Raw genomic sequence first — 21,592 nt, 5'->3', positions numbered from 1 at the left:
CGACTGGAGTTTATGTTTGGAAAAAAAAGTGCATTTATTGTTGAAAAATGATAACTTAAAACATTTTAGCAAAAAGCAAGATCTTTCGGAAAAAGGCTTTGTACAAATGATTTACATAAAACACCATTAACTTATGTATTTTTATTTTTATTCTCACAATTTTTAATAGGTAATGTGAAGACACAAAAGCTTAAATTCACTGAAAAAAATGTAAATAAAAAACAAACGTTCATGCTGTGGCAAAAAAACAAAAGGAATGGTAACCAAGCCAATGCATTATGGTACAGAATCCCCTAATGTAATGTGGTGCAAGGCAAATGCAGCTCTGCAGGTACCTTCCTCTTTCCCCACCCAGCAGCTTTAATGAAGAATAACATACATTCCTTTGATGTATTCTTGATCTTCTTTCGACTCGTCAGAATATTGCCAGTACTCCCTAGTTTTCATAGTATTCTCAAAGTAGGAATATATTCTAGATTATATTAATCCTTGGGAATTTTTGAGGGGGAATTATCAGGAAAACGAGAAGACTAATGTATGGCCTCAACAACATAGACGGAGGGGGTTAATAATCACATGTCAAATTGAGTATATCGCTCATGTTGCTATTGCAATTACAATCCATAATTGATCACCTTTATACTCAGACTCTTTGCAATGGCTTGTCATAAATGCTGCTTGAACCAGATATGGTCTGCTGTGCCTTTAATTCAATAAAGCCAACTGCGTAGCAGGGGTAATGTCCTATTTTCTTCCTTTTTGTAGAGCAAATATCCCACTGACACTGCACAGGAACCAGACCCACAATGTTGTTTGGTTAAGATGACGGGACAGCACACACACACACGCACACACAAAAACAACCAAACAAAAAGCAAAACAAAACTCGGAGGATTCAGTAAGACAAAAAAGACAAATAAAACATCAGATTTCAGGATCACACTGTTAAGAAACTGGAAGAAACTTAAAAGTAAAAACAAAACAAAAACAAGACGGGAAGAAAAACAGATCATCTCAATTTTGTGGAAACAGGTTCGCTGCCACTCAGAGGAGGCAGCAATGGAAGTTTGTGCGTGTCAAGCGTGTGAAAGGAGAGTGAAAACTTGAAAGAAATACTTTTATCAGTGCTGGGTACACATACATAAACCTGTGGATGCACTTAGGAACGCACACATTTTTCCTCACACGTTGAAGCCTCAATGTGCCAACTTTAAAGTGAGGTATAGCTGTGTGTAATAAACTTTTTTTTCCCCCCACTTTCCAACTTTCAGCATTTAGGATTCTGTTCCGCCCTCTTTCAACTTAAAATACATCTTATTGTCGCTCTTTTACTGGTTTAAAAAAAAAAGCAGTTTTACTTTAATTAGACCAGTTGTAAAAAAAAAAAAAAAAAAAGACGACATTCAGACAATTGTTAGAAATACTACTCTCTGCTGTCTTCATCTGGATGAGTAGCTTCTTCTCCCCACAATCTTTATGGAAGATCTTCTGAACAATAACTGCATCAGGAGAGAACAGATGCAACTGTTTGCATTGCCTTTTTTTTTTTTTCCTTATTTCATAGCAAAAAGTGCATCCCTGAGGTGGTTAGGCCCCGTGTCTGTTTTATTGATCCACGCCTTTGAGACTTTCTCACTGAATCCTGTGTGTGATTTGAGTACAGAACAGTAAACTGAAACTGTAAAAAAAAAAACGACACTGAAGCCACTGATAGTAGAGACTGTAGTTTGTTGGGATGCTGACTGATGGTTTCCTCAATGTTACATTTAAAGTCCCAGAGGACGCTTGTCGAGGGGGAAGCTCTTAGTTGTTGGGGATGCTCTGCAGATATGTGAGGATGTGCTGGATCTTCACCAGGCGGTCTTTGAGGCTGGTCATGGACAGGACAGACAGCTGGTACCGAGGGTCGATGGGCAGAACGGCCAGCAGCCACCAGCACCAAGCAGGACCGTTTGGAGTTGCCTGGACAAAGAAAATGGACAAAAACATTGTCAGAATCATCCGTCTGCTATAACTGATACACAGTTTTATTGATTTAGAGACCGTTCGGCTGTTCCTCTCAACTGTACCCAAATCAAAAAATGTAAAACCTTCAGTCTGACTTGCGCGTTGTACATTTTTCAAGATCTGAACCGAAACAACATGCAGGCGCAACATTTTATACGAAAATCCAGAGACAAATTAGTCTGTGGCTCAGGTTTTCTCTTAACCTCGATTGTCATGTCTGGTGACAGGCTAGTTGGAAACTCAACATTACTTTCTTTTTCCAATTAGTGAGCACACCACCCTAAAGGCTACCTTGTCACACTGACTGACAACGGCCTTCAGTGTGGACACTGCTACTGAGTGGAGAACGCTCAGCTGAGTTCACAATCGCTGAGATGTTTAAACAAAGTCAGAGGGGATAAGACAAGGGGAGCGGCTTTTAATGTCTTTTTTTTGTTTTTGTTTGCTTTTTATTGTTTATTCAATGTTACATGACTGTGTTTTTGTTTTAAATGATGTAAAGCACTTTGAAATGCCTTGCTGCTGAAATGTGCTATACAAATAAGAATGCATTTCCTACATGTCCAGACATTTCTGTGCTTTGTACAGAAATCAGGCTGCGAGTGAAAGAGAGATTTTCAGGAGATGACAGAAAGGCTAGAAGGAGCACTGCATAGTTTCTCTTTTGAACTATGAACCTCAGGCTGCCATGAAATATAATGAGTCTGTAGAGAATATTGATATTTTAGCAATACCAGCCGCACTCATCGCTACAGATCATTTAAACTATGAGCTCAATACTCAGTTTGGTTTTTCACTCAGAACAAAAAGGCTAGAGAAAAATGTACTTTGATTGCTCATCTTTTCTTATATTTTGGTTCATAAAACTAGAATTTATAATCAACTAAAATCTGCATCAGCAAGCCAACTCTTTCCATCGGTGCATCTCAATTTTTAAGACACTAGAAAGCATCAAGTCTCACTACAGCTCAGGCACAGCAGTGACTGATGGTTCGTATTAAAGAGGCTGTGCTCGTCTGCTGTAATATGACAGAGGCGTAATGAAATCCAGTCATCCACAACGCCATCGTCAACTGATCTCAACACAAATATACGTGTTTGAGTGAACTATAATTCGGAGGTAAATCAGGAGAAACTTATTTTCATGGCAACCTGGCATGTTCTCTTTGAAGTTGCTATTCGAGCAACTTTAGTTGCATAACTTCTGAGTAATGAAGTAACCGGCCCTATGACTCTGGAATGAGTTCACACTGAACAGACTGTTCCCAGTAATCTGAAGCGGAAATGCGCTGCTGCATCAGAGTTAACAAATCGTTGCGTCTGTGTGATGTGGTCAACATGGACATGAAAAGTGAACACCTTACTGCAATTCAAGTTCTGGAAGGATTTTTGCAGTCTATCATTATAAACTCAAATTACACGGTAAGCCCTAAAACCCGCTGTCCTTCTGCTTTTTCAGTGTGTCTGTGTGTGTAGAGCTGGGAATTCTTTCCATAGCACCGTTGTGATGCAACGCAGCCTGAGAGATTAGCCATGAAGCAGCCATAAAGCTCTTTAGCCCACATTGTCAGAAGAATCTGCAGTGGTTGTCCAGAGAAAGGAGCTGTAATCCCTGCAGGCCAAAGCTGGAGTCGGAGCACAATACACACAAAAACTGCATTCCTAAGACCTACGAGGCTGCTGAATCTGTGTCACTGTGAGTGTTCCCAAAAGGCCATGCGTCATGAGATGATTCAATTCAGGACTAAAAACTCACAGTGAGCTTTGAGACTACAAGTACTAACAGCTTCACGAGCCCGGTGGCTTTCCTTCAGATACCAGTTGTTATGAAGTTCAAAATATGATTCTCCACCGATTCAGTTTTTGTCTGAGCTAATAAGCAGAGAACACACACAAAAAAAATAATGACCACACTAAAATATGTATTGTATTGCTGTATTATTAAAAATTAGGTAATGTCAGCTTTTTTGCATGCAGGGATGACTGTACCTGGATATCTGGTTCTTGCTCTGGCATTGGTCCAAAGTGCTGCAGAATCTGGTTGTGGAAGCGGATTTTGAGATTTTGGAACCAGACCTGGGCCTGTTGATAAACTGCATCATGAAGTTCTTGTAGCTTTTCTAGTTCCTCTCTGTCCTCCACCTGAGGGGTAGAAGAAAAATAAGCTAAAGTCAACATAATTTTTGATTAGCTGAATGTAATGGACTGCAGTTATTTTACTAGCTCAACATACAGGCACTCCCTAATAAAAAGAAAAAAAAACATAAATAATCCAGGTTTTTTCTGATGAAATTGCAGGAGAGAGACTGAATCTTGCGCCAATAAAAACAAATGAGTTGCTGCACAGTCTCTACGACAATTTGAATTCTTTAACAGTTCTCAGTCATGAAAAATGTTTTTCATCATGTTCACACATTTTCATACAGTCATCCTTTAGAAGTCACTGTAATCTTTAAAGCAGGAGTGGGAACTTGTGGATAATACTTTACCCAACAGAAGGCAGTTTAATCTTGTGGCACTTTGACTATATTCGTCAATAACTAGTGCTGCCAAACAGGCAATATTAATATTGCACTCTTAACATTTTGATGTCACCAAACAAATATTCCAGTGTACTGTATTTTCCGCACTATAAGGCGCACAGGATTATAAGGCGCACCTTCAATGAATGGCCTATTTTAAAACTTTTTTATATAAGGTGCATAGAATAGACGCTTCAGTTTGGGTTGCCAATTTGTTCCGTACTCTATTATTACACATCCACATTTGTAAAGAAGTGGTCCCCCCCGAGTGCTTTATATAGTAGTCTGCCCCAGTCGTTGTTTCACTCACGGTGTTGGTGTTGCGATATTGTGCCCAACTGCTGTCTGGGTAACACAAACCAACCGACACGCTGCCGCCGCAGTCTCTGTTTCTCTTCCCTCGCCCCTCTGGCTTTAAATGTATTATCAAACTTTATTAACAAACCAGCGTTCTGACAACTATCCCAGCATGCACCGCACACTTCTTCTACGGGCGAAAATGAAGTTGGCAGCTGCTTACCTTAGTTGCTAGACCTGTTGTGGCTCAATATTGGTCCATATATAAGGCGCACCGGATTATAAGGCGCACTGTCAGTTTTTGAGGAAATTGAAGGTTTTTAGGTGCGCCTTATAGTGTGGAAAATACGGTAATATTTCTGGTATCAACAAAAGCTTGTTTACTTATCCCCGGGTTATAAAAGAGGCTTATAATTGGGTTTCTGTATGAAAATCCATTTTCCAGCTGATTTCACAGTCCAGTTAAAAACAACCCCGAGGGACATTGCTCATGTCAAACAAAATTTTTCCATACTTCTCAGTCCATCTTTAGCCATTAAAGTTTTTATTTTTTTATTCAGTTACTTCTATGAGCATGGAGCCAACAAAAACCAGAGGGTTGGTGGGCTTAATGGTTACTGCTGTTAGTGAATAGAATAAGAAATTCCGTTTTAAAGGTTAAATATTCCAAAAACTATTTTTCTAGACATGGAAAATCATTCAATGAAATTTCAGAAAACCCTGCATAACTAACCAGAGTCCAGCAAGATATGACCAATGTGGCTCTTACCCTGGTGTCCTCCAGGTGCTCAATGTCTGCAGTATTGTAACCATCCTTCATTGCTCTGGACAAAACCCGGAAGCGTTTTCCTCCGATGGTATCGACCACGGAGCGACCGTCAGGGAGGAAGTGGACGCTCCTGACGATCAGCATGCAGCCATAGTCTGCAAACCTGAAAACATGAATACGACACTTCATTTTAGCAAAGTTGCAACTACAGTTTTTTAGGGGCCCTTAACGAACACTATATGATGAAACTCTTAACTGATGTGCAATCTCATGCTCAGACAGTAACGGCGGTGTGTTTACCCTTTCTGAGCATCACTAATGCACATCCCAAACTGCCGCGTGCCTGTGTCCATGCAGCGGCGGATCATGAGGCGATAACGTGGCTCAAAGACATGGAGGGGACAAGGCACAGTGGGGTAAGCCATAGTACAGACAAAGATAGGCACGTTCTTCGTCAAGCTGCAGAAACAAGACAGAAATAAACGGTTAACATGTGTTCACCCCTCTGAATCTTACACTTATGACATTTAAATATGAACAGAAAATGAAGGAAAGCAGTAGATTCTTACTCGGACAACTCTCTGTTCTCCTCCAGGTGTGTTTTCGTCCTGTCCTCATACTCTTGACTGAAAAGCAGTTTGATCAGGACGTCCAAGACATTCGTCACTATGTACTTCCTGCATGCTAGATACTGGAGACGGCCAGGTATACGTTACCAACAAAAAAAAAATACAGGAAAGAAGGCTTTTAATGTGACTTCTAAAGTATTCAAATCTTACCTCTCTGAGACTCTCTTTGCAGAGGGGACACTGGGGAGTGTGGTCCAAGCAGCGCTCCAAGCAGTTTTTACAGAAAGTATGGCCGCATGGTGTTGTCACAGGTTCATAAAACAATCTGTATCGGACAGTGAGATGTTATAGTCAGCCTGCTGATCAGATTTATTGGGATATGGAAGTAGCTGTGTGTATGTGCGTGTCGGCCTTTACCTCATGCAGAGGGAGCACTCCAGGTCATTGGCGTCCAGCAGATCTTTAGGAACACTTCTGCATGTTTTTGGTTTGGCTGAATTAAGCTTGGAGCCTTTTGATACACCTTGAACAAATTGAAAATGTGCCATTTATTCAACTTTAATAACATATACTGCCTTGCAAAATACTAAGCAGTTATTTTTGTCATGTTATAATCTCAAGCTCCTATGTTCAGTATTTGAGTGATAGATCAACTTAAAATAATGAATAATTGTGAAGTAAAATAAATATTATCAAAATGTTTTTTATATAAAAAAAAATAAAAACCCTTGACAGTGTGGCGAAAAACTGTGCATTCTTCTTTGAAAAAGCTCAAGCTCTGAATGTCTGGACATTGATCGCAGAGTTTTGCCACAATTTTTAATTTGGAACCAAGTCTGGTCTTTGATTAGGTCACTCTAACCCATGTACATGCTTCTATCTAAACCAGTTTATAGTAGCTCTGGGTTTGTGTTCTACTAAAAGGTGAGCTAACTATGGTTTTAATCACACAAATGATTTAAAAACCAACCTTGTTTCTTATATTTGCTGCTCCCACTGTCCACCACATATGATTCGATGTCTGACACGGACAGCTTCCTCTTCAGCAGACTTCCCTTGTCCTGGTCACCCAGCTGAGGAGCTGAGCTCACCCTCTTCAGCCCCTCTTCACTGCTGCTAGAGCTGTGCATTCGAAGCGACTGCGCTCGGCTCAGGCCGGGCCGCTCCAGGCTATCGCATCGTTTCTGGGAGGCGACACAAGGTAAGATGTGAGATCGATTCTTTTAACTTCGAAGGAAAACCGATGCAGTATCGACACAATAACAGAAAGTTTCAGTGATGTAGCATCATCATTCAACATGTGGGTACCTCCTGGCCGTCCACTTGGTGTGCAGAGGCGGCACGGACCTGGTGTTGCTGCTGCTGCCTCTGACTGGGGCTCTGAGTCTGAGCTTCAGTCACAAGATGTTTGCTGCGCAGGTGGGGCAACGTGTTCTGTGTCGTTTCTCTCAGGCCCACCTTAACATTCTCATCAGCCGGGGAGAGGAGGTCACACAAGATCTGCAGAAAGATTCAACTCATCAACAGAATTCAAAGATGGTCAAAGACGGCAATAACCAAGAATCTTTTGGCACACAGATATAATTACAAGTCGGCCAGGTAATGAAATGAGCAAAACTTTTCTCTAAAAGCAATATTTCCAGGGTCTGGCTTATGACCACTGACACAAGCACAGATGGTGGCTCTTGGGCCGCCTTTGGTGATAGTGAGAAGAAATTGTAACATACTTTGGCGTAACAAAGAAAAAATGAAGAAATATACGGGGGAGCTGATAAGTAGTCAAAAAGATGAGCTGTTTAACTTCTGTGAGGTTTGTTTAATCGACAATGTCTGAAAAAACAGCTGCAGGGAGCAACAACTCAAGAACATCACAAATAAATTTGATAGGATGACAATAAACCTGAATAATCTGCTTGTCGCTGCTTATGCTACAGCTTCATTCTGGGAATGTCATAAAACCACGCTCTAGTTCCCAGTTCCAAAACCAGTGAGATTTCCTGACTAGTTTTTTTCAGTTGTGAGATTATCTACAATTAACATTTATGCCAGCAATGTATTCTTCCATATTTTGTACTTGTGCTATAGTGAGATAGATTTTACCTTTGCAACACACCTGTAAAAGAAAAAAATCTAATCTCTCTACATCTAAAAATAGTCAAATTAACAACAGCCTCATTAACCCACTTATGAGTGAAAACTAACTATTCTGAGGTGATTATATAACTATTGCATGAGAAACTGAACTTGGGAATAATTGGATTTTGGTCAATGACTCCCACAAGTCCAATGTCCTCTACTGCAGATACCAATTTCTAGTTTTAATTTCATTTAAAATGGTTTTCTTTTGCCCATGCCCCACTTCTCAAACAAGTTTCCTGAACTTTTGCCAGGTAGTTTCGGTTCAGAGTGTGGACTGAAAAATATACTCTGATTCCTCAGCACAACTTAGCCAGGGAATAATTGTGTTTTTCTGAAAACGCACGAGTCAAATGTGTTCCACTTATATAACTTCAATGCTGTCTGTATCCCTGTCATTAAGGGGTACTAATGTCATTATAGACAGAGTCACAAGACCTGACCCACTAACAACTTATGTAATTCCATGACTGACCACAGACGCTGAAATCAATTTTAAATATTTACAACTCAAGTCCAAGGTTTTGATATCCCGAATCATCTAAGAAATGTGAAGCTGAATCCAAACTTTTGGTTCCCCTTCGATTTTAAAGATGAGTTGTACTGGCTATTGACTAGCCAGGTCAATAGCAACTGGACTGACGCATAAATCCATTGACAACTTTCTAATAGACGTGTGTGATCAAAATCCTTTTCTTAGTCTTCATTTGTTTTCTATTTAAAATTAATAAAGAAACTGCACCTATCAGATATATCAATAAACACTTTTTTTTTATATTAATAGAAAATTCATTCATTCACTTTTGAAAAAGTTAATCAGCAGTGGAAACACATATCTGAACATCTCTATTCATGACCTAAGTAGAATATAGTTTAGGTTTTTAACCCTGGTTTATATTTTAAAATTTATGACATCATCCAAATGAATTTAAATAGTCACTTGTATGTTGTAGTTCTGAAGAGCAAAAAGCCATTTTCATTAGCAAACCAGATGATAAATTATTACACTTTTATCATTTCTTTTACAAGCTCCTCTCATAATAAGGATGCTTTTCTAACACTGTTCTACATATGTTCAAAAGCCTTTATACAGCCACAAAAACAAGCAAGAAATGCTGTAACAGTATTAGCCATGGTGATCTAGTGACCCGCCTCAGTAATCATGATATGCTCGGAAACTTCAGGAAAACGCTGCTGGTTGTGTTTTATGAAAGATGTCCTTTCATTCTAAGCACTTTGAAATACCAACATGCCTTTTTTTTTAATATTCAGTTTAAATGGTTTTTATGTAGTTATTCCTATACAGAAAATCTCAAAATTGATCCACAAAGTCAACCTTGCATAACAACCACAGTGCTCGAATCTTTCTAGCGGTCTAAATAAAAAGATTCACGTAACCCTAACTCTTCAAAGTAATGAAGTAAAAACGAAACGAAGGCCAAGGCTGCCTGGCACAGGACAGGCGGACTCCTTTAACTTACCAGTAAGACTCCATGACCCCCAACCTGATTTAAAATCCCCAGCCTGAAAACTGGAACAAAGCAATCAGCTAAATCTCTTACCTTTTCCACTTTTCTTTTAGCACCTGGGAAGTCCTCGTCGATAGTCAAGCAGTGGAGGAAGACTTGGAGAGACTCGTCTACTTGACCCATTTCAAGCAGCACCATAGCTTTCCTGAACAGAGCCTACAAGAAGTCGACACGGAAAAATTACTTTCCACCCAGTAAATTGTTAAAACTTATTATAAACACACACACACACACACACAAAATCCATACATATCACATGGCAGATAAATGCTGTAACCTATAAATGAAACCAGCCTGTGGTCTCCTACCAGTGGCGTAATAGTTATTAATAGTTTTGACCTTAATCTTATTATTATTATTCAAAGCTTTAGTTTGGAAAGACCTTTATTGGCCATGTACCTCTTTTATAACATATTTACAATGAAACAAGCAGCACAAGTATTTAAAGATTACACTCTGTAAAAAAACACCAAAAATAATTTAAAGTAAATCAGAAAATTCAAACCATGCTTAATTACATTTACTCACCTAGTCATGAACCTTCAACAACATTTCACCCGTTTTATTTTGTAGAAACAAACAACATGAAGACTTCATCTTTTTAAACTTATTTGCAAAATGCAGCTTATTAGCTTGGAATCATAATTCAATGAGAGGACTCATGTGGCACTGGCAGATTGTGGCTTTACAGGTAGCAGGCCTAAATACTGATTTACTTAGTTTAGCTTGAAATGGTTTTTTAAGACAAATGAAAGCAAATCAGTCTGTGTCTGGTACAGAGTTCAGGCTGTGATCAAACAAAATAAGAGAAAAAAGCAACAGAAATGGCAGCTGTCCTTTTATGGTCATTTATTCCTCATAGATTGAGGAATAAATGACCACGTTACATTTTGGCTTTGAACAGCAATGTATGAGTAATTCGTTTGTTCTTGAAATATTTAGTTTCAGTTTTCAGTGAATGACATACTTCAGCAGAATAGCTGGACCTGGAACAGAACTCTGTGTCCTCCAAAGCCAGTTGGTACTGTTTGAGAGCCGTGTACGCTTCTGCTCGAGAGAGACGAGCCAAGGTCACGGTAGGATCTGCAACACAAAAAATGTTGCCTCTGTCAAATACACAGTTATTGTAACCATTTGAGAGAAACATACCATTACCAGGAGTTGGCTGGTTACCGAAACAAGATATACTACTGATGCACTGGTTGGTCAGTCGGTCGGAGATTGGAACTGGTCTATTTTCCCTTGATCAGCACTGATGAGTGATTGGTGGGTCACACACTGAAAAATCTGCTTTTTTTTCCTCTCACAAGCACTATGTACTGCAAGAACATTTATCAGCCAATGCTAAGTAATGATAGATTTCCCTGTAAATATACAGAATATAAAATTCTGTATAAAGTTTGCATTTCACGTGGTAAACTGAAAGTATGGTTTCAAGGGTTTGACTAGTCGTACATCAGATAACCAAAAACCCCAAATCTGACACCAGCTAATGAATTATCTGCAAACCCAGAGAAAGAAAAACAGATTGCATAACCCCCGACAGACCAGCAATAGATCAGTGGATGTGAGTTTCTGTAGCAGAGCAGGGCGGAGCCTCTCTACGTGTAGAATCATTTTGTAAGACACGCTTTCATTAAGCTGTCAAAGTATTCAAAACAAACTGCTGTGGAGACTGAAATTAATTGCTTGACTTAGCAAACCTGAGACTCAAACATGGGTAACATGGGCAAAAGTCTTTTTGCAGAGCATGTCTACTAGTTAGTCATCATAAGGTCAAGAAGTCAACAGTATCTTGATGTTTCCATTCTGCTCTGTAGGTTTTCTTCTGCAGCACTATAGGTTATACAACTCAAAGTTCAACACAGTTTCAGACCTAAAGACTCTGCACCTTGATCGATAGCTTCCTGATAAGAACAAGTAGAGAGATTTAAAATCTCACTGAGAAGGGCGATGTTATGTGGCTTTATGCTTGTGTGTCTATTTGCCAAGTCCCTCTTTTTAAATAAATAACATGCAGCTACAAGTGAGCACGAATCTCAGTGTTTATCAACAGGTATCATGTTTCACTGGGGGTAGTTTCGTGAATTCTTGCAGGAATACAAAGTTTCACTTTTTCTTTACAGAATTTACAGTTGGCCATTAACAAAACCATAAAAAATACTGTTATATAATCTATGTCTTTCAATAAAACTGAACGCATCACTCTGAAGGAGTTATTTTACTTATCATAGGATTGAGTACCAATGTAAAACACACTCACCTTAAAGGGCCTAATATAATAATGAACAGTGTAATGTGCACTATTGCTGGTGAACGTTGACAACTTATTACACATAAGCAAATAGTTAATAAGTAATAATGTTTTTTTTTAGTAGGGTTCACAGCAAAAAAGAACCTTGACAACAATTATCAAGTCTGTCAAGCTAATGGAAAAAAAAAACTGATTTAAAATTTTAATACCGACCAAGTTTTCTGAATAAGTTGCTTCTACAATATATCTGCCCTTTTAGCAATGACAACTTAGTTGAGGTCTCCTAATGACGTTTTCACTTCTTCACCTACTGAAACACTTTTGTGAGGCATTATATTAGAGACTTTAAGAGCTTGAAAACATAGTACTTAAATGATTACTTAACATTTACTGCAACTTAATTTTATATAACTACTATGAATAACCTTATATATTGAAATATGTATTGTACTTTCAATACCCAAAATGACATTAAGTAAGATGCCAATCATTTAATTTTGAACATTCATTAAGTCATTGTACTGTTCATTTTAACAACAATAACCTTTATTGTGCAAAGCAGACTTTAATTGTCCTGTTTTTATTTAGGTTTTATTTTTCCTTTACTCATCAGATGTTTATAAAAAATAAAAATAAAAAATGTGACAGGTTTCCTTTATTTTCATCGAACAGCACAATGTGGTACAAAAGGTTATTTTCTGCCTCTGTATGAATCTCCAGATTTATCCCGGATATCCGGGTCCAGAATTGTTACATTCATTTCTTTCTAAACCATTCATGAATACGTAGTTTGTAAACGGTAAGGACAATTACAAAATAAAAATGCCCTTCCCCCTTTTCAGAAGTTACAAAACCGAACCCATTGAAGTGTCACGACCTGCCTTATGCAACCTACTCCTACCGCGCATGCTCAGTTGTGAAACAATTTCGTAAGCAATGCCATGCAGACTTGAGGCAGCAGCAAAACATACGGAGTCAGCGCAAAGTATTTTCAAAATATTGGTCAGTAGACCTCACACCGTTTATCCCCTGCGACTGCCTTAACGACACACTGCGTTATGGTGCTAAACGCACATGTGTGTAAAAGTTGTTTCAACGTTGAGACGCATCATATTTCTACCCAGACACACCTTTTTCTGATTTCTGATAAAGACTCACCTGAGCGGAGAATATCGCTCGCTAGCGACACAACTTCGTTGTAGCGTTTTCTTTTACAGGACGCCTCCACTTCTTGTAATGTTTTGAACTTTTTCAGCTCGTCGGGGAACCATTTTTCTAAAAGTCCGCACAGAGCTACGTTGGCTTTCTCTTCGTCCCCAACAGGCTCGTTGCACAGCCTACACTTGGATAGGAGGCACCGCTGTAAACATCTTTTACAATATGAATGTCCACAAGCTACGGTCACCGGCTCGCCTAAAAAGCCATGGCAGTTGGGGCAGTTGAACACCGCCAAGTCCTCGGATTCCTCTGCTGCCTCCGGACTCCGGCCCGCTGAGTACTGCGGCCCGGGGGGTTTCTTCTTGAAGTTGCGGAGAATACCGTCCACAAAAGTGCTTAACTGCTCAGGACGCACCGGTCCGTAGCGCATTGCCGCTGAAAACCAGTCGATGGCCTCCTTGAGGCAGTCCTCAGTAGCCAAAGCGTTGCCTTTCTGTAGTATAAGTTCATGGTGGCCCTCCTCCTCCTCCTCCTCAGCGCCGATAAAGAAAGCGCTTTTCTCATCCGCCGTGTTCGCCACCTGCAGTTTTAGTGCCATGACAGCATTGAAATGTTTTGTGAAATGCTATGTGAACGTAGGCTTTCTTCTGTCACCGTGTTTAAACATTTCGATAGCTGCCTCGATCCGTGGCAATGTAATGAACGGGCTTTCCTCATTGAAGCCCCGTTTGTTACATAAAAAAAAAAAAAGGGCAGTCACGTGAACAGCAGTCTCGCTCCGTGATTGGTCAGGAGGGGCTGTGTTACAAAACCTGCGCAGGAAAGTTTCATAACCTCGGAAGAGACGTAATGAAGTTGATAAAGTGAGTGTGCCAGGTATTATATTCCCTTTCGAACCTCAACATTTCTTAAATATACTTCAATTGTTATGCAAACATGAAATATCACTCTTTTTAAACTCACCATTGTTGAAATACTGCAGTTCTTTCTTGAAAACCCATTTATAAGTCGTTTTGTAATATGATTTTGTAACACCCTCCTAATTTATTTATTTTTTCTGAAATATATGTAAATTTTCCATTGCGTAACGTACCTCATCCTCCTTTCTTTCAACAAATCTTCCACAAAATACTTCAAATTTACTTCGAGTAGCTCTCAAGAATATCCACATCCCTGAATTTCATAACATTTTACAAATTGAAGGAAAACATGTACATCTGTTAGACAGAAAAATAAAAGCAAAATGTGAAAAAAACCATGGTTGCATAACATTGCTCACTTAAATTATTACTTTGTCGAAACAGCTGTTGATTCAAATTCAGCATTCAGTCTTCTTTGGCAGGGGTTTATTTATAATCTATCTGCATCTTAAGTTGTTGTTATTTGCCAATGTTACCTTTCTAATTTTTTCTATATCTTTTGTCCGTATAGCTCTGCGGATTTTCAATAGATCAGGACTCTGGATATCCTTCTTCTGACTGGTAACTTTGTACATTTGGCTCATTTTTAGCTCTTTTTAAACACAGCTTGATTGAAAGGATGCAGATGTGGAAAAATTGAGAAAATCCAACTAGAACAGCTGAATTTTATTTCCAGGTTATCAGATTCGCTTAAACTGAAGAAGTATGAAATTCCGAAAATAAATCAGAAGGTGCCCCAGCAAAGTATTACTTAAAGAATGTGCATGCAAATATATGCTATTGTACCTTTTTATTTATTTACTTACTTATTTATTCATGAGATTTTTCACTTAACAGGTTTGTTCGTTTATCAGATACAAATTTGTGATGAACGTAAGGTGACGTTATACGTGACAAAAGATTTGAAACGTTTCTAAATGATTTACCGTGGTCTTATTTTTTTACATCACAAAACCCCTTTCTACCTGAATTTATCTCTCTTTCTAAACATTGTCACTGATTCTAAAGTAAGAGACTTTTGAATATACATGTAGTAATTTAGTATGAAATTATATATAACTGAGCATAGCTCTGACTACATGGCAGTTAAGTGCTTCTAATATAATCTTAACTTGTGGTTTTGGGATGAATTTCTTACAATAATCTGCAAGGGATTGACAGGGGATGCAACTTTGAGATAATTCATCAATGAAATGTTGAGTAATTGGTGAACAAATAGTTTGAAAGTGTCAGGTTACCAGTTGGATAAAAGATAGAAAGGCAACTTATTCTCCACCATGTTGCAATGCTGCACAACAGTGTTCTCCTTGACCATCCTCATATTTTGGGATATACATTTTTGTGTGAGATACCGTTGCAACCTAGGACATGAAGAGAGAAATAATAGCAAAAACAACTCTTAAAATTGGATTGTGCATTGGTTATCAGCTTCATTTTCTCTGACGTCTCTAATGTGCTTTAAATCCCAAATTATCAGGTTTCTAGAACATCCTTCTTTTTCACATGCAAATAAAGCTGAGACTGAAGTAAATGTACCCAGGAAATCTGACTGGAATAATTTATTCAGATCAATTTATTTGTTATGTTCAAAAAAGATTTTTTAAGCAGTTTTTGCTTAGCGGAAAAAACGAGTACTTGTTAATGTTTGTTAAAAAAAAACATTGGTAATTCATTTTAATAAACTTGGAGAAGAGAAAAAAAATATATGAATGTGTTACTTAACTCTTTAAAAGGGTGAGAGTTGATTTTATAAGAGTGATACATTTCAGCTCTCACTTCCACTTTCGTTTTGGGATTCATATAAAACACAATTAATACTGAAAATTTGATGTTTACTATATATATATATTTTTTTGCGGTATGGTTTAAAGAAGCACATTATGCATGACGTCTGGACCATAAATATTATGCAGAGACACTGCCCTCTAGTGGTTTCCTGCTGCACAGCAGTAAACGTGTAATAGATGCTGCCTTCACTGAAATTAATCCTTCTGCGTCAAACCAAACCAAAAACCAGCAGCACAAAGAATAAAGAATAAAATATTCCTTAAATACAAGTGAATCTAAATGGGAATAAACCATTCCTAGGAACAAAACGACTGCTACATGCTACAAGATGGAAATGGCAGATATAAATGCTTACAGCAAAGCATGGACTTTCAAATTTTAGTTATTTAAGTTCTTTGTTTTCATGTTATTTCAGCTAAAACAATCAACTGTTGAAATACTGAAAGGCTCAAGTTGATATCTATTTTCCGTTTACCTTTTTACAAAGAAAATACCAAGACGAGGCTTTCTAATTCAGTGGAAAACCACAACAAACACTGTTCAGGTGAGGTGAAAGCTGAACTTTCAAAACACTGAGTATGACAAAAGAAAAAGCAACACAGTGCAAGCATTTGAAAACACTACTTTTATGGTGGGACGTGATGGTGGCAGCAACATGCTGTGTGATTGTTTTTTCCAGTAGAGACAGAGAAGTTAGTCAGAGTTGATGGGAAGATGGATTGATTTAAACAGGTTAGTTAATACTGTTAGAAACCAATGTTCAGATCAAAGCATATTTGTTTTAGGATGGCCCAGTTGAAGTCCAGATCTAATTAAAATTAATGATACGTAGTTAGATGTGAAAACTGATATTCACAGAAACTGTGGATCACATCTTTGGGAGCTTGTGCGGTTTTTTGTTTGTTTGTTTTGTTTTGTTTTGTTTTTACCAGTGAATCAAGATGATGTACATAAAATCACAAAAAAGCATATTTGTGGTTGCAGCACAGTTCAGTATGAAAATGTGGTTTATGAGTAGTAATGATGAGTACTTATGAAGTACTAATTCCAAAGCACTTTACACATTAAAATAGTGTAAAGTGAGCTAAATGTGCAGCACCCCAGACCGAATTTATATGGTACAACCACGAGAGGGCAGCATGGAGCTATAAAAACAAACCTAGATTGTGATTTGCCTGAAGCAACTCAACACAGAAGATTAATATTTCCTTCACTTCTGTTTTTTTTTTTAACTGTTCAGGCAAAACAATACTTTTGTCAAGGAAAAGGAAGCTGTGATTCTGAGATAATTATGGAGGTGATCAAAATATCCCGCAGTGTTTCCGTCCATGCCAACTCTACTCATTCAAAATGTCTTTGTGGTTGTTTTTGTTTTTGCTTTTTTGCTTTTTCAAATAATGCTCTTTTATTTATGATATAATAATTGTGTCCAAACCGTTCATTTTTTTTGTGAGAATTATGAAGGTGGGTTTATGGCTCTTTTGACAGTTTTATCTTGCAGAGAACAGACAGTCAGATCCATCTTCCTGAGCGCAGACACTTTTTGGGCAGCCTTTGGAAATGTCTGAAACATCGAGCCATGACAAGGAATAATATGAGCAAACACCGTGACTGAACTTTCCTGTGTTGACTCTTAAAATATAATCTTATCACAATGGCATACCGCTCCTGTTATCACAACAGTACTACAAGTCATCCATCACAATGTTTTACGCCACACTGGATATATAATACTTTTTCTCCTGTATTTGCCATCTTTTTTTTTTTTAGATTTACAGTGCCATGAAAATGCAGTTGTGCTCTTGGAGATTGCTTCCCTTTTACTTTTTTGTTACTTGTCTGTCATGCTTTTAGATCATCAAACCAATATCAGATAATAAATACAAAGAAACTGTTTCAAAGGTTCTAAAAATGTATCCAAATCAACCCGGTTCTATGTGGAAAAAGTAGTAGCACAGCATATCATCAAATAAGTTTGAAAATCTTTTCCAGTTATTGTAAATGCTTAAAGGCAGTTGTTGCTTTAGGAGTCAATCAGATTAGTGAGCCATGTTGGTGTGGATTGCTTTATTCCCATAATAAATAAAATCACGAACCTTTGTTATGCATCTACTTAGTTAATTCTGATTGATGTTAAAATTGATTTAACGAGCTATAACATTTCAAGTATGATGAAAGAGAAAAAAATAAAACAAATGTATTTGTTACAGGGGTTTGGGGGAGTTGTGCTTTATTACAGCTGCCAGCTGATGTTGGGTCTGAAAATTGTTGTTCAACTTATTACAACAAATGACAAATGGAGGATACGTGTAATGGTCTTTAAAAAAGAGAAAGCACAGGCTGAAGAACGTACACATTCATACGCATTTATCAATGTGGGAAACGTTCTGCGACAGATTCTCAAACAGCAGTGCGGGAACGCAGCCCTGGCGCTGACTCCTGGCTTATCTGGAGCTGTGTAATCTCTGCAAGGTGTTTGGGCCGCTCAGGGGAAAAGCACGTACACAACCCCAAAAGGAAAACATGCCAGTCCGAGGGAGAACAGTTCTCCCTGGAGATGTTTACGTTATTCAAAAATGGGATAAAATCAAGCCTGATGAATGTTATTATGGTGGCTGTGGGTTGCGACTACTAATGCAAGATGCTTACTTAGGATAATATTGAAAATTACACGGCACTGACAAAGGCGATTTTCTGAGTAAATGATTGCCGCATAACAATCACAGAAAATCCTTCAAACTTAAGAGCAATGATGTTTTTTTTTGTTGTCTTTTTTACTGTGTTTTGTTTGGCAGTGTAGCAATCAGAATTATCAGCAGTGTAGAACTGATGCTTTTCTAATGTCCTGTAAACATTTAGCCGTTACATCGCAGTCACAATGTGGGCGACTTGGGAGAGTACAGTAGTCATATTGCGATTGGAAGGTAGTAGGTATAACTCCAGCTTTCTCCTGTTGAGAGCAAGGAACAGACAGTTTTTGAAATGGGTAAATTCCCCTCTGGTGTGTAAGGTATGTTGAATAAGCATTTCCAGGTTTAAGGAGCATAAGGTCTACAATGTCTGGGTGAGATCAAATTTCCTGATATATTGTAACACTTTCCCAAGTGGTTAAATCAAACAACTCAAAATTGGCAAAAAGGTCCCTCCTCACACAGTTCGAGCCCCTCTTGCTTTTGCCACATGACTGCCTGGCCTCTTGTTAAGCTTCTCCGCTACAGTACAGCAGACCCCACAGCGTTCTGATAGCAGAAACTTATGTAAGAATAATAATTAGTAGTGAGATCACTATCCTCCTGGCCTCTCTAGTCCCATCACAGATTTATTGGCGTGGAATGGAGTCAAGTCACTTGAGATTTACGGCGTTAAGGGTCAGCGAGAGGGAAAAGCTGGAGTTGGAATAAGCTGTGGTTTAAATGAGTGACTGGATAATACTGGAGGGTAAAAAACAGGCCAATGGGAAAAAAATAAAATAAATTCTCTGTGGAAAAGAAAACAGCCAACAAAGGCATTACTTTAATACATTTAATAGTGCACTTTAATTAACCTGTACAGAAATAATATTAATAAAAAAGATAAAACACATTTCTGTAGCACAAAGTTTACCATGTACAATAAAATAACATAAAATGATACAAAAAACACACATATTTGAGGTATAAATATATTGGCTTTAAATTAACTGTCATTGTCATAGGTTATTTGGCAGAGACACTGTTACAGGTACAAACTGGTTGGTTATAAACAAAGGGCTTAGTGAATTAATTACACACTGAGCACGAACAGCTTGGACAGTCTCCTATCGAAGAGCGTCGGTGCTGGAAGGAGTTACGTGGGCACAAATCTCTATAATTACTTTTTAAACACAGCGAGACAATAGAGTGAAAGACGCTTACGCAAATAGATTTTTATCCTTCTTGTGAAAAAGACACATTCAGTCTCCCCTCCTCTTTACAGTAAAACCTGTAAAATCCCCACCTTTATAAAAGGACATTTTCTCTCTCTCTCTCTCTTTCTCTCTCTCGTCTTTCGTGTAACTGGAGGTTTCAGTTGCAGTGAGTTGTGTTTTCTGTTCTCTTGTGCACGAAGAAAGTGGAACATGTATAGTTTTTAATATATTCCTAATAGGATAGAATTGCAAACAACAAATAAAAAAAGAGAATGTGAACTGTGCTGTTTTTGAGACTAAAACAAACATTGATGCCTTCTAGGATGACCTTTAGCTTTTTTCTTTATTTGGTCCATTAAATCTGTTTTTTATTTTTATTTTTATATATATATATCTTTCTGCTGTTCTCTTTAAAGTCACTGACGAACTAACTTTTGGCACCTGCAGGGAGACTAAACCCGCCTCGTGAATCTTCACAAACAAAGATCAGCTTCCACATAAAACCCATGACTCACTCAAATCCTTCTGGAGGGGATTGCAGTGACTTTTATCTGTCAGTAGATGAGATCCCGACTGATCGGTCCTTTCATTCTGGTGAGCCAGCCACCGGTCCTCCTCCTCCTCTACCTGCAAACACTAAAACCCTGCGTGCAGTCGCCCACCTGTCATCCCACCGTATCCTGTCTTTTGTTTCCACTCAGTCTGTGGATTTGCATCTTTCCTCACCCACACATTCATTCATCAGCTCTTAATAACATCTGCAGGTCCTCCTGTGCTTCGCTGTAACAGAGAAGTTGGTCAGAGGCGACGTGCGGCGGACGGCCACGTCAGCTTTTTCTGACCGGAATACTTAATATGTACATGCTTTCCTCTGACTGTAAACCAACGCGACAAAATATGCACTTAGCATTTGTTGCTTTGCACACACCCGCACACACGAGCTCATGCATACCTTGAGTCTTCTTCGCTTCTCAGAAGCCGTATCATCCCTTTAGATAAAGTCAAAACCACACATTCCGAATCAACAAAACAAAACGTCTCCAGTCCTCTCAGAAGTCCCAACAAGACCAGTTTAGTAAGTCTGTTTTGACTCTGGGGAAAATGGAGTCCTTGAATCCGGGCTCCATACTTTGTCTTTTTCACTGTGAACATGACGACGACTTGACTCCATCCAAAAGTTGCAGTCCCAAGAATTTTCCGTGGTCTGAATTGCACGCTGCTTGTTTATTTATCCATGGAAACGGTGAAGGAGTCTCTTATTCGCGCCACCTCAGCAGCACACAGCTGTCCGTGGAGTTTATTGTACCACTCTGGGAAACGACCCCTAACAAAGAAGAAAGAGATTTAGCGTTAGGATGACGCAGCTCTATGAAAATGTTGCCGTATTTAGTGACAAGCTTGCTTTAGTCAGAGGTGCACCGATCAGGTTTTCTATAGGCTGATATCAATTTTTGGGTTTCATTAAAGGTCTGAAGTGATGAGTCCATTTCTAGGATTCAGATTTTTTTTCCCCAATAGAATATGACAAAGAAAACATGAACACTATTGTTCATAATCTTTGATTGGAGATTAGTTTTAAATGCGTAAAACAGTGAAAGCATTTTAAGATTAGTTATGCACCAAAGCCAGTATCCCCAAATCTTATCTAATTTTTTTTACTGAATTCAGAAAGTACATGTTGGTAATTTTTTTTTTTTTTGGACTAAAAATGGAAGGAGATTTTAATTTTGATGCATTTAATGATAGAGGATTTTTTT

General features: G+C 38.4%; 2 protein-coding genes and 1 long non-coding RNA gene across 5 annotated transcripts in view; 1 reads left to right on the top strand and 2 right to left on the bottom strand.

Annotated features, from left to right (window-relative positions):
- Window positions 1–9: 9 nt before the first annotated feature.
- lonrf1 (LON peptidase N-terminal domain and ring finger 1) lies at window positions 10–13,969 on the bottom strand. The gene is made up of 12 exons (XM_008413482.3): window positions 13,242–13,969; window positions 10,797–10,912; window positions 9,863–9,985; window positions 7,473–7,664; window positions 7,135–7,348; window positions 6,582–6,687; window positions 6,375–6,489; window positions 6,165–6,286; window positions 5,896–6,054; window positions 5,596–5,758; window positions 3,997–4,149; window positions 10–1,962 (listed from the first exon to the last, which is right to left on the bottom strand). Exons 1-12 carry the CDS (start codon window positions 13,837–13,839, stop codon window positions 1,804–1,806), a joined length of 2,220 nt encoding a protein of 739 aa, XP_008411704.3. The 5' UTR covers window positions 13,840–13,969; the 3' UTR covers window positions 10–1,803.
- A 10-nt stretch (window positions 13,970–13,979) lies between these two features.
- On the top strand, window positions 13,980–15,696 carry LOC108166530 (uncharacterized). The gene is made up of 2 exons (XR_001776894.2): window positions 13,980–14,104; window positions 14,673–15,696. It is a non-coding gene; the product is annotated as an uncharacterized LOC108166530 (long non-coding RNA).
- A 3,761-nt stretch (window positions 15,697–19,457) lies between these two features.
- The window catches only part of dlc1 (DLC1 Rho GTPase activating protein), a 76,571-nt gene continuing 74,436 nt past the window's right edge, over window positions 19,458–21,592 (bottom strand). For all 3 annotated transcript variants that reach the window (XM_017306348.2, XM_008413543.3, XM_008413551.3), the window contains one exon: window positions 19,458–21,159. In XM_017306348.2, the coding sequence (XP_017161837.2) occupies window positions 21,060–21,159 (100 nt within the window). In that variant the 3' untranslated portion in view covers window positions 19,458–21,059. The remainder of the gene's footprint in view (window positions 21,160–21,592) is intronic.

Source organism: Poecilia reticulata, chromosome 1 (assembly GCF_904066995.2).
Source record: "Poecilia reticulata chromosome 1, P_reticulata-male-v2, whole genome shotgun sequence".
NCBI classification, from domain to species: Eukaryota; Metazoa; Chordata; class Actinopteri; order Cyprinodontiformes; family Poeciliidae; genus Poecilia; species Poecilia reticulata.
Note: the sequence above shows the minus strand (reverse complement) of the source record. Positions and strands in the feature narration are given on the sequence as shown.

Excerpts from the sequence above, each read along its gene's own strand:
- lonrf1 (XM_008413482.3), bottom strand. The coding sequence starts at position 13,839 with ATGGCACTAAAACTGCAGGTGGCGAACACGGCGGATGAGAAAAGCGCT. Across the intron at positions 7,349-7,472 it reads ACCAAGTGGACGGCCAGGAG|AAACGATGCGATAGCCTGGA; the intron begins GTACCCACATGT and ends GTCGCCTCCCAG. Across the intron at positions 5,759-5,895 it reads ATTAGTGATGCTCAGAAAGG|GTTTGCAGACTATGGCTGCA; the intron begins GTAAACACACCG and ends TCATGTTTTCAG.